At 63.8% G+C, this 12020-nt stretch overlaps 1 protein-coding gene across 1 annotated transcript in view; it reads left to right on the plus strand.

Moving 5' to 3' along the window:
* The window catches only part of IQGAP3 (IQ motif containing GTPase activating protein 3), a 35817-nt gene that overhangs the window by 18390 nt on the left and 5407 nt on the right, over positions 1–12020 (plus strand). Inside the window, exons 18-33 of the mRNA XM_059146102.1 lie at positions 1246–1336; positions 2143–2310; positions 2399–2538; positions 2622–2792; positions 5428–5511; positions 5678–5749; positions 5849–5918; positions 7162–7370; positions 7892–8044; positions 8250–8413; positions 8746–8970; positions 9751–9891; positions 10616–10700; positions 11070–11302; positions 11571–11703; positions 11798–11900. Coding sequence (XP_059002085.1) covers positions 1246–1336; positions 2143–2310; positions 2399–2538; positions 2622–2792; positions 5428–5511; positions 5678–5749; positions 5849–5918; positions 7162–7370; positions 7892–8044; positions 8250–8413; positions 8746–8970; positions 9751–9891; positions 10616–10700; positions 11070–11302; positions 11571–11703; positions 11798–11900 — 2242 coding nt within the window. The remainder of the gene's footprint in view (positions 1–1245; positions 1337–2142; positions 2311–2398; positions 2539–2621; positions 2793–5427; positions 5512–5677; positions 5750–5848; positions 5919–7161; positions 7371–7891; positions 8045–8249; positions 8414–8745; positions 8971–9750; positions 9892–10615; positions 10701–11069; positions 11303–11570; positions 11704–11797; positions 11901–12020) is intronic.

The raw sequence follows: 12020 nt of genomic DNA on the forward strand, positions 1-12020 counted from the left end.
CGGACAGCCAGGCTGCACTCACTGCCCTAAGCTCTGCTCGTTGGTCCGTAAAATACCACGTGCCCTGGTGCTCTGTCTGTACCTTCTGAAATGGGGGAAGCACTCGGTAGGAGAGTGGGGCAGGGTTTGAGCGCGTGGCAACCTTAGCCACAGCCATCCGGAGCCGTTGAGGGCTGGGCCTGCCCGCTGGACCGCCTGGGTCTGCTTCCAGGCGGTTGGCCCTGTGTGTCCCTCTCACACCACTCAGGGCCCTGTGAGCGTTTGGTGATAAGAAGCTTCTGGCCGGGTTAGGGCTTTCGGTGAGCAGCATGATGGGTGCTGGCGAACGCCGACGCTGGCTAAGGACGGGTCGGGGTCTTCTCTGCTGAGCGTTGTTTGTGCCTGACAAATACAGGTTCCGAAAAAAGTCCTTTACTTTTTTTTTTTTCATGATTTTATTTATTTATTTGAGAGAGAGAGAGAGTGAGCACATGAGCAGGGCAGGGGGAAGCGGGCTCCCCGCTGAGCAAGGAGTCTGACCTGTGGCTCGATCCCAGGACCTCAGGATCATGACTTGAGCCAAAGGCAGATGCTTAGCTGACTGAGCCCCCCAGGCGCCCCAAGAAAGTGGTTTAGAATGCTGCCTGGAACAGAGTGCTCGAGCACATGTCTGTTTAGAAAGTTCTCTCTGCTAATTGGGAGGGAGCAGAGTCTGGGATTGGGATTGGGTGAGGCACGGGGGTTGGGGGGGTTCCAGCCTGACCACGTGGCTGAGTGAGCCTGTGGTCACATGAACCCGGCCACTGCCTGGTGCAGTGGCCGGGTTCAGAGCCGGAATGGACAGGATGGGCTGGTGGTCAGGGTCAGGGTTGGCCTGAGAAGGTACACATGGGGCATAGGTGAATGGGGAGCTGGGACCGGAAGGGGGCGCCTCCGGTGTGGGCTTTCCTTGGCCGCGCTGGGCACCAGGGCGGGTAAGTGTGCTGCTCAGAGGCGGAGGACATTGAGGGCTTCCAAGGGTTCTGGGAGTGCTGCGGCCTGGCTGAAGCTTGGCCAGCCTGAACGCAGGCTGGGAAAGAGCCTTCTGAGCCTCGCAGCTGCCCCAGGAAGCACCAGGGGTGCACCGGCTCGGAGTGGGTGGAAGAGGTGGGCACCGCTGTTCCTGGGGCTCCTGCCGCCTTGCCTGGATTTTGGTCCTCATGCAGCTAAGCCTGGGCCCTGGGGTGGCTGGCCCGGGCTCTCATCTTCCCCATGTCAACTTCCTAGGCGACTGGGGACCCTGGAGCACTGCTGTGGCTAGAAGAGATCCGCCAGGAGGTGGTGAGAGCCAACCAGGACACAGACGCCGCACAAAGAAGTATGTGGGCCGCGCGCCCTGCAAGAGCCCAGGGGAGGGCTGGGGGTGGGATGTGGGCTCCCCACTCACCCCCTCTTGCTTTCAACCTCTTGGGGATGCGGCCAGAACTAGAGCAGGGCCTCGGCGCTTGGCCTGGATGATCGGTCTCCTACCCGCAGCTGGGCAGGAAATTCTTGGGGGCTGAGAGCCCTCAGTCCGCACGTGCCTCCGTCGACGCCTTCCAGGGGTCCTCGCCCCCGAAGCGTGAGCACGGGAAGTCGGGTGGTGGCCAGAGGTCCATCCTGTCCTGTGCTGGTAACTGGAGTTTGGGGTCTCACCGTCGGCTCTGGTTGTGGGGGGAAGGAAGAACTGGCTTCGAGAATAAGTAGGCAGGATCGGGAAGACACTGGCATTCTGCTGTAGGAGCTGGTAGTATCTGGTGTCCCTCTGTCCATCTGTCTGTCTGAATGACACAAAGGCAGGTATTGCACTTCTCGGATTTTGTTCTCTTCTGAAGAAACTATCTTGAGGTTCTCTGCCTGTATTCTGCCTTTGAGCTTCTGTACGAGGGACTTGGAGCTATCCTTTCGCCCAGCCGGCCCCGTGCCGCCTCCTCCAGGAAGCTTTCCTTGATTGCTCCCTTTTCCTTCAGGACAGCTGCGTGCTGCTGGGGTCATCTGTGTCTGCCCCCGTGCTTGGGTGTTCCCTGTTCCTTTCATCACATGGGGCTTGTGTCCCCCGTTTCTGAATGGACAGGACAAGGGCCCCATGGGAGGGACTTGGGGAAGAGGTAAGGACGAACCGCTCACTCCCGATATCCCTGTCAGTGGCTCTTGGTGTGGCCGCCATCAATCAGGCCATCAGGGAAGGCAAAGCAGGCCAGACGGAGCGGGTGTTAAGGAACCCTGCCGTGGCCCTCCGAGGGGTGGTTCCCAACTGTGCTGACAGCTACCAGCGGGTCTTGGAAGCCGCCATGGCAAAGAAGAGGCACCCAGGTAACGGCCGCAGCCTCAGCCTCCATGTCTCCGCCTGCCCCACCGCCCCTCCGAGCCCCCTCTCCTTCCTCACTTGGCTTCCGCTCAGGAGCCCCGGCACTCTGGGTCCGACACGGCATGAAGGACGGCTCCGCCTACTACTTCCACCTGCAGACCTTGCAGGGGACCTGGGAGCCGCCCTCCGGCTGCTGCCTGAACACGTCCCACCTGACTCGGGAGGAGATCCAGGTTGGCAGAGGCCCTGTGGGGGAGGGGGTCGGGGAGGGGGCTACCCCCCGCCTGGTGCCACAGGCTCTCTCTCCCGCCTGCAGTCGGCCGTCACCAAGGTCACCACGGCGCATGACCACCAGCAGCTCTGGAAGGCCAACATCGGCTTCGTCATCCGGCTCCAGGCCCGCCTGCGGGGCTTCCTGGTCCGACAGGAGTTTGCAGAGCGCGCCCACTTTCTGAGGACCTGGCTGCCGGCCGTCGTCAAGATCCAGGTGGCCGGCTATGGCTTCGGACATTGTCGGGGGTGGTGGGCTTCTCTGAGCCACAGGGGTTTCCTCCTGCTTGCTTTCTGCTGAGCAGAGGGGGATGATCTTCTGGCCTTGGAGCAGGAAGGGCTACGAGCTGCCGCCAGGAGCCTGGACCGCCTGGGTTTGAATCCCAGCCCCACCAGGGGTGGCCGGGTGACCTGCACATGCGCCCGCTGTCGCCCAGTTTTCCCAGCTGCAGAATGGGCACGTGGTCGCTGGAGCGCCTCCTTGTAGGGTTGTCGCGAAGCATCCGAGAGGCGCCTGGCTGGCAGACGCTTACTGTTGTCACGTCGCTGTCCCCAGGGCAAGAGCGGCTCTGTCGCCTCTGTGTGGGGTGGTGGGAGTGAGATTTAGCAAGCTGTCGAGGTCCAAGACACAAGGGCTCCCCGAGGAGGGTAAGCAGGACCGGGTAGGCCATCCCCGAGGGGAAGAGCCATGTCTTTTCTCTCCAGCTAGCCCTGTGGCTGGTCCAGTGCGGCCGCGGGGCAGGACCTACACGTAATGGGAAAGTTGGGCCTCAGGCCCACCCACTTGACAAGCCAGGAAAGATGGAGCCGAGCAGAGACCCCAGGTAGATGGGACCCGCAGGTCGCGTGAAGGTGTGCACAGTGCGAAGGTCCTTTATTGACAATGTCTGCACGTCCGGTCTGCAAGGATGCCCCCTGCGCCAGGCCAGGCAGGAGACGGATGGGACAGATGAGTGACCACAGCTCCTCTGGCAGGACCTGGAGCACAGCTGACATTAGGTGCCTTGACGGCAGGGACACGAGGGCAGCCCTGAGAGCCTGGGGGTGGGGGGCCCTCGAAGGCAAACCAGCACGTGTGGGTTAGCAATTGGGGGCTCAGGCTTTAGAGTCAGAGGCTGGACTTGGCCTCCTGGTCCTCCTGCTTGTGGGTCATACGACCTTGGGCACCTCTCTTAAGGCCACTCTCACACCATTCCTTATTCACAGCGAGGGCCCCACCTCGTATGTCGATTATGCGGGCTCAGCGGGAAAGTACCCGGGGCACTGAGCTCAGGGAGCGCTCGTGGGCAGCAGCCATCGGAAGGTGTTGAATTGCAGGGCACCGGTCCCAGGACTCCCTACAGAACCTTAGTAATTAGCATCTAGCGGTCTGATCGCAGAGATTCCTCCCTCCTGAGCCTGGACTGGAATTTCACACGCATACTACAGAGCCAAAAAGCCACAGTGACAGCGGAAGAGGGGATGGGGTCAGAGGGCATGTGTGCCACCAGCATTGGGGCTGTGTGGTCTCTGGCCTGGGTCCTGGGAGACGGGGAAAGGGAGCGGTGGCCCAGAGCCTCAGGCCACCTGTGCTCCAGCCGTAGGGGAGGAAGAGGCAGAAGTGGGGCTCCGGAAGCTCCGAGCCTGACCGAGCCCACAGGTCAGGTCCTGACTTCTGACCAGTCCAGACTGGGAGGCCTCTTGTCTATGGGGGAAGAGCCGAGAGGGGTCCCCTTAGAGGGCAGCTGGACCTGGAGAGGGAGAAGAACCGGTGCTGAGCAAAGGCTCGGGCAGGGGTGGGGGGAGCTTCCTGGCCTCCAAGCTCCAGGCCAGACAGCCGCCCTCCTGGGCCGCACTGGCCCTTTTACATCCTGTCCCAGCAGAGCGACGGGGTCAGCCATGGGGGTGGACCGCGGCCAGCCGAGCTGTGTGTAGGAAGGGAGCGGAGGACAGCTGGACGGAAGGGGCCACTCAAACAACCAGCCCACGGCCGTGCCTGTGCGGGAGGATGGTCTGGGTTCTGAGCGCCCTGGAGAAGTTTTCCCGTGGGACAGACAGGAAGGATGTCAGGACGCAGGAGTGCCTCCTGCACGTCCAGAAGAAAGTGTGATGTTTGAAGTGGCTGGAGTCACTGAGGAAGGACCGGGCCAAGAGTCATGTGGGTCTGGTGGTCAAGGCCTTCAGGAGGCTCAGGCAGGCCTCACGCAAGCTGCGGGGAAAGGGGAGCAGCCCCGAAACGGGAAGGGAGCCGCCAGTTTGTGCTTTAGGGACCGGAGAGCGTGTGGTTCCCAGAGGAGCTGGTCATCCCAGCCCCTCCCAGCAGACCCGCAGGGCCGGGGCGCCGCGGGACAGGGAGTCACCGGGCGCCGTGGCAGGCAGGCTGGCGGAGGCGGAGTGGGGTGCTGGCACGGTGCACGGAGTGAACAAGGGTCGCGTGCGGTCCACATGGCATCGGCAGGAGTGGGGTGCCTCACTCCGCACCTGCGCACGTCTCTGTCCCTGCTCCGTGGGTCACCCCAGACTGCGCGTGAGTGCCTCTGGGGGACACAGTGCGTGCTCTGGTGAAGGTGTCAGACTGTTCACCTCTTGTGACTTCCAGTTGGGTTTCCGTGACGCTGCGTGGGGTCGCTCGTGTGTGCCTGTGTGTGTGTGTGCACGTGTGTGTGTGTGTGTTTGCACGTGTACACGTGTGTGCAGGGACGGGGGTGGCAGAGCCTGAGCTGGGCTGGCGCAGATGTCTGGTCATCCCGTGAGGGTAGCCGTTCACAGAACAGGGCTGGTTTCCCCTCCGCCTCCCCCAGCCCCCAATCCCTGGGACGGCCTGTCGCGCCGCAGGGACCAGCGGGGGCACCCTCTCTCCTGCCCTGACACAGGCTCACTGGCGGGGGTATAGGCAGCGGAAGGCGTACCTGGAGCGGCTGCAGTATTTCAGAGCCCACTCGGATGCTGTCATCAAGGTAGCTGCTGCGGGGCTAGGCAGGGGGTTCCCACGTCCCGAAGGGCCCTCTGAGATGATGGGCGGTCGCCTCGTGGCCTCTGAGATGGTGGGGGCCTGCCCGGGTCCTGGTCTGGGTCCGAGGGCCAGCCCTGAGCCTGCAGCTCTGAGGTGGCATGTGTCCTCAGATCCAGGCCTGGGCCCGGGCATGGGCAGCTCGGAGGCGATACCGGAGGCGTCTGGGATTCTTCCAGAAGAACGTGAGTGTTCCCTGCTGCCCCGTCCCCATGCCCAACCTTCTGCCAGGGGACCTGGGCGAGGGCAGCCGGCAAGCCTTTCTCTACCTGCGCTCACGGTAGGTTGAGTCCATCGTGAAGATCCAGGCATTTTTCCGCGCGCGGAAGGCCCGCGATGACTACAGGACGTTAGGTACGTGACCTGGTCCCCTCTGATCGCTGATCTGCCCATGCTCCCTCTGTCTGCGAGCGCCTGGCTTCCGGTAGTCAGCAGGGCAGAGGTCACGCCTCCCCACGGCTTACACGCTGGGCTTTGGAGAAGTCTGTCCTTCCTCAGCCCCCTCCTCGCCAACCGCTGATGCCCCAACCTTGAGCATTTCTCCGGATCCAGGGTGCGTGGGGAGTGAGGATGTGTGCTCTGCCTTTGGGGATCCCCCAGTTTAGAGGGAGAGACAGGAATTCCCCCAGAGCCAGGCAGGTCTAGATATCCCTCCCGGGGTCACATAGCAGGGAAAGAGAAGTTACGAGATGTCTGTGCAGGAATATCCTCGAACAGGGCCTGTCGCCGAAGCCCCCGCCTGCCCCCGAGATGGCCCGGTCATGGGGAGGTCTCCCCTTGGCAGGTGCTTGCTGTCCCGGGCTTCAGATGTCCTGTGGCCGCCACCAAAGCAAACAAGGGACAGCTCTCCTGCAGGACTTCCCGCCTCCGTGCACTTTGCCTTCTTGTGTGGCCCGGAGATCCCCCAGCCCTGGCCCTCTGTGACCCTGCATGCACGCAGCCTTGTGCCATGCTGGGACTTTGTCCTGTCCCCTTGGTCCCCTGAGAAGGGTGCACATCTAAACCCTCTCGCAGATGATTCTGGGCCGCTCTTGGCTCCTATTCTTAAAGCACAGAAGCCCAGCCATGGAGGTCCTCTGTGAGGTGATCCCAGGGTCCACTTCTAACTCAGCCTCTGGCCCTTGGGTTCTGGGAGGTGTGGGCCCTTTCCCTTCTGGGCCTGAGGCGACACTTCTGGCCTTCAGGTAGAACACAAGACGCTGGCCACATGTCCTGTGCTGCCCGAGCCTGTCGTGCCCGCGGGGTGCCGCCGGCCCTTCCCTGGCTGTGGATGCTTGGCCAATCTGAGGAGCAAATGGGACTAGGGGCTCATCTGAGGGCGCTAGGCCTCCGACCTGGGGGCAGGCAGTCCTTGGCGTCGGCCCTGGACTCCTGTTCTATCGTACCTGGCTATCACCCAGGGAGCTTGGGGACAGGACTGGTTTGAGGCAGCCCGCTGCCCCCGGCCACAAGCAGAACCAGTTAGAAAAGGACTGGGCGTTGGGGGCCTGTTGGCCTCAAGCAGGATGGGGACCAAGGGCTGGTAATAGGCAGGGGGCTGGCGAGGACATCTTTGGGAGGGCGCGGCTGGTCCTGATGCCTCTTCCCTTCCTGCCAGTGCACGCAGCCCATCCGCCTCTCCGCGTGGTGTGCAAATTTGCCCACCTCCTGAATCAAAGCCAGGAGGACTTCCTGGCGGAGGCCGAGCTGCTGAAGCTCCAGGAGGAAGTGGTTCGGAAGATCCGGTCCAATCAGCAGCTCCAGCAGGACCTCAACCTCATGGACATCAAGATCGGCCTGCTGGTCAAGAACCGGGTCACCCTGCAGGTGAGGAGCCAGCCCACTGTCGCCGGCATGTCCTGCGTCCCCTGCCTGTCTGGGGAGGGTAAGAGCAGGAGACCAGGCAGACACATCCCTGGTATGAATGGAGAGCGCTTTCTGCTCTTCCTGCTGCTTCCTCGTGATGGGTGCGGGCTGCCTGCATCTTCTCCAAGTCTGCCTCCTCCTTGGGGAGCTGGGGGGAGTCTGTGCACTTTGCCCGGGCAGCGCGGAGCAGCACGTGAGCCTGCAGACATGTGGCGACGTGGAGGAGCATGTGCTCCAGCTCAGACGGCAGAGCAGCAAAAACCCACAGACGTGATGTCGGGGCCTGGCAGCCCCGATCTCTGCAGGGACTCCCCCTGTGACGCCAGAGGAACCAGCTGAGGTGTCGGGGTGGCCGAGGCCGGGTCCCTCTGCCCCCCAGCACCATTTCTGTCTCGCTCCTGCCATGAATGGCTCAAGTGGCTCTTCGAGGGGCCGCTGCTGACCGTTGCTCTGCCCTGTGTGGGCCCGCCCCGTGCCTGCAGGAGCTGGTCTCCCACTGCAAGAAGCTGACCAAGAAGAACAAGGAGCAGCTGGCAGGCCTGATGGTCCTGGACAGGCAGAGGGGGCTGAAGTCACTGAGCAAAGAGAAGAGGCAGAAGCTGGAAGCGTACCAGCACCTCCTGTACCTGCTCCAGGTGCGCAGCAGCCCCGAGGGCCTGGGGCCTCGAGACCTTCCTGTGCGCGCGGTCCTCTTCCCGGCCCTAGTGCCGTGGCCCCAGAGACGGGGACCGCCGCCTCCCGTTCGTCCTCCGAGGGAGCTCCTGGCAGGAGATCCTTGCCTGATTTGCTCGCTAGTCCTCTGGGGGCCTCGTCAGCCACCCGCCGCCCTCTCGCTTGCAGACTCAGCCCATCTACCTGGCCAGGCTCATCTTCCACATGCCACAGAGCAAAACCACCAAGTTCATGGAGTCCGTGGTCTTCAGCCTCTACAACTACGCCTCCAGCCGCCGTGAGGCCTACCTGCTACTGCAGCTGTTCAAGACGGCGCTGCAGGAGGAGATCAGGTAGGGTCCCGCGTGCAGAGGACGACAAGGGGGAGGGCTGAGACCCCGCCCGGGACTGCGGCCCTCCGCCCCGTGAGGACCCGCAGAGGCTGGGGGGCAGGAACGGAATCGGGAGACCTCTGTTCTCAGCCTCCTAGGAGCGCCCGGAGGCCGTCTCCCAGGACGGTGTGGAGGAGGGAGCGCAGGCAGAGGGTCAGCCTGCGGGCTGAGCCCCCGCTGCAGGGACCTGCCTTCAGGGCACACGCCCCGCAGTAGGCTTCCTAGAGAGGAAACGCAGCTGTTCGTCCTACGCGGAGGCAGGGGTCCAGCTTCTGTGACCTCTCGGACCTCAGGTCAAAGGTGGAGCGGCCCCAGGACATGGTGACTGGCGACCCCACGGTGGTGAGGCTGGTGGTGAGGTTCTACCGGAACGGGCGCGGCCAGAGTGCCCTGCGGGAGATCCTGGGCCGGGTCATCCAGGACGTGCTGGGGGACAAGACGCTGAGTGTCCACACAGACCCCGTTCACCTCTACAAGAGCTGGGTCAACCAGAGCGAGGCCCAGACCGGACAGTGCAGGTGAGCCACAGCCGAGGGGGAGCCCTCTGGGCCCGCGGCCCCGTCGGGTGAGATAAGCAGCCCCCCACCCCTGGGAATTAACATGGGCGGACCTGGCGCGCGGGACGCAGGATGAACACAGAGTAGTGTGCGAGTGTGCCACTGCCATGTCCTGCTCACAAATGATGCGTCCGACGGGCCAGGAGTCGGGTCTGGACTCCTTATTGATGGGGGATGGCTGCATAGTCACGTTCCCGCTGAATAGACCCGTAAGGCCGCGAGAGCTGGGTTGGCCCTGGACACAAGGCCGGTGCTCAGGTGCCCGGTCCCCAGAAAGTGGGGCCGCCCAGGAGCAGCCCATGCTGGTGGCTTCTCCAGTGGTGCGTGGGCTCATGGGTCATCTTCCCGATCGTCCCAGCCACGGAAGACAAGATGCAGGCCTGCCATGGCCTCCACCTCCCCCGAGGGGGCCTCCACACCCCATGGCGTGTCCATCTGTCCTGCGCTCGCCCACCCCCCACCAGCCTCTCTTCCTTCTTTCCCTTCCCTCCAGGTTGCTCCGTTCCCTCCAAGACCTTTCTCTTGTTCTGGCCTGGGCTGCCCGTGTGTGTGTGTGTGTGTGTGTGTGTACGCACGCGTGCGCATGTTCCTGCGTGTGTACATCTGCACATGTGTGTGTGTGCGCGCGCACATTTCTGCGTATCTGCATGTGTGCATGTGGGGGTGAAGAGCTGGAGGGCGCGGGCTTCGGGAGGAGGAGTGGGCGGGGCTCTGGCTGACACCTTGGCTCTCTGCCCACAGCCACCTCCCTTACGATGTCACCCCAGAGCAGGCCTTGAGCCACCCCGAGGTCCAGCGGCGGCTGGACATCTCCCTCCGCAGCCTCCTCGCCCTGACCGACAGGTTCCTGGCAGCCATCATGTCCTCTGTGGAGCACATTCCGTACGTGCCTCAGCCCCGCCAGGCCCCCGGGAGCCCCACGCCTGTGTCCTGAGCCCTGGGAGAAGCAAGGGGATTGCGTCTGTAGGTGGCCCATCCGTGACAGGAATCGTGACAACCAAGTCTAGCACGTCTGGGTGTTGCCGTCCCATCACACGCTCCTTCCACACACGTCATTGCACTGGAGTCTCTCAACACCCCTGAGCTACAGAGAGGGCAGGGATGCTCGCGTCCGTTTTCCAGAGCGGGGGGCGGGGGGGGCGGGGAGGGCGCAGAGCCGCAGGGAAGGGAGCTGTACGAGCTGCTGGTTCCCGGCGGAGGCAGACGGAGCCCCTCCTCTGGTCCCTGCTTCCCCTCAGGTCCTGCTTCCAGGCCCCGCTCTGCCCCTCCCAGGGGCTCTGCCTCCTCCAAGCCTCCCAGGCTGTCCTGGGACAGGGTGCCCAGGGGACATGCTGAAGGGGCCTCTGTGGGGGATGGCAGGCCAAATTCCGGGCTCTGTGGTGTTTCCAGGGGACACTGGAGAGAGGCACAGCCAGGGCCCTCGGGCCGGCCCAAAGCCTGCACACCAGCTTAGTGGGTGCTGGGTACTGAGCTGAAGGGTGACGGAGCTGGCCGTGGAGAGCAGGGGCCGGTGCACCACGCCTGGGCAAGTGAGGAGGCAGCAGTCTTGTGCGTTGGGCTCTGGCAGGGATGGTGGGACCACAGCGCATGCCCACTTTGTCCCCAGGTATGGGATGCGCTATATGGCCAAGGTCCTGAAGACCACCCTGGCAGAGAGGTTTCCTGCCGCCTCGGAGGACGAGGTCTACAAGGCAAGCACCATCTGCCCCCCAGGCTCCAGCGCTCTCCTTTGTCCTCCTGGGGCCTGTGAGCCCCAAGACAGAGATGAAAGAATAGAAAACTCTGGGCTCTGAACGTGCCAGCGGGACGACCTCCTGCCCGCCGGCCCCCGCAGGCCTTCTGCTGGCTGGTGTGCGGGCAGCCTCGTCGTGAGCGAGCAGGGCGGGCTGGAGGGCTGGTTCCGGTCAGGCTCCTGCTCATGTTTCCACCTCGAATGGGTGTTTTGTGCAACATGATGGGGTTGGCCCGGGAGGTCCCCCCAGCCACAGGAGCTGGGTAATAGGACTGGGGCGCCAAGGCAGACCCTGGGGCATCCCTGGGATGGTTTCCTCTGCCCTCAGGTGGTCGGGAACCTCCTATACTACCGTTTCCTGAACCCAGCTGTCGTGGCCCCTGACGCCTTCGACATCGTGGCTGTGGCAGCTGGCGGCGCCCTGGCCCCCTCCCAGCGCCACACGCTCGGGGCCGTGGCTCAGGTCCTACAGCACGCAGCTGCGGGCAAGGCCTTCTCCGGGCCGAGCCGCCATCTGCGGGCCTTGAACGACTACCTAGAGGACACCCACATCAAGTTCAGGTCTGGGTCCTGACAGCCCGTCCCTCCTGTCCCCTTGTCCTCTTGCCTTCTGTCATGCCCCACCTCCCCCTCTGGAGGCCTTGGGGAGTGCTGTGTGGAGGGGTGGCGTGCAGTTAGCAAGCCGGAGCGGGGATTGTTGGGGGGTCTGCCCCGGGGGGCTGGAGGGACAGGGTAGAGGGACTGTCAGGCACTGCAGGGGGAATGGACAGAGCACCAGGCGGTGCTGCCCGCCCACCCCACCCCTCCCACACCCTTCTTCTGGAGACAGGAGGTTCATGTGCCGAGCCTGCCGGGTCCCAGAGCCGGAGGAGCGCTTTGCGATGGACGAGTACTCAGACATGGTGGCCGTGGCCAAGCCCGTGGTGTACATCACCGTTGGGGAGCTGCTCAACACGCACAGGGTGAGGGCCGCGGCCAGGGGTCGCTGGGAGGATGGGCTGGCCCTTGGAGGAAGGCCCGGCTCAGCCCCCATCTTCGGCGTGCCCTGACCTGCAGCTGCTGCTAGAGCACCAGGACTGGGTCGCCCCCGAGCACTGCGACCCCTTGCATGAGCTCCTGGAGGACCTCGGGGAGCTGCCCACCGTCTCCGACCTCATCGGTGCGTGCCGTGCTGGGCCAGGGAGCGGGGTGCCGGCTGGGGGCCTGCAGAGAGGACGCAGGCCAGTGAGCAGCCTTCTGGAGTTCTGGTTCCGTTGGGGCCGTGTGCTGGGAAGCCAGT

Source organism: Mustela lutreola, chromosome 14 (genome assembly GCF_030435805.1).
Source record: "Mustela lutreola isolate mMusLut2 chromosome 14, mMusLut2.pri, whole genome shotgun sequence".
Classification (NCBI taxonomy): domain Eukaryota; kingdom Metazoa; phylum Chordata; class Mammalia; order Carnivora; family Mustelidae; genus Mustela; species Mustela lutreola.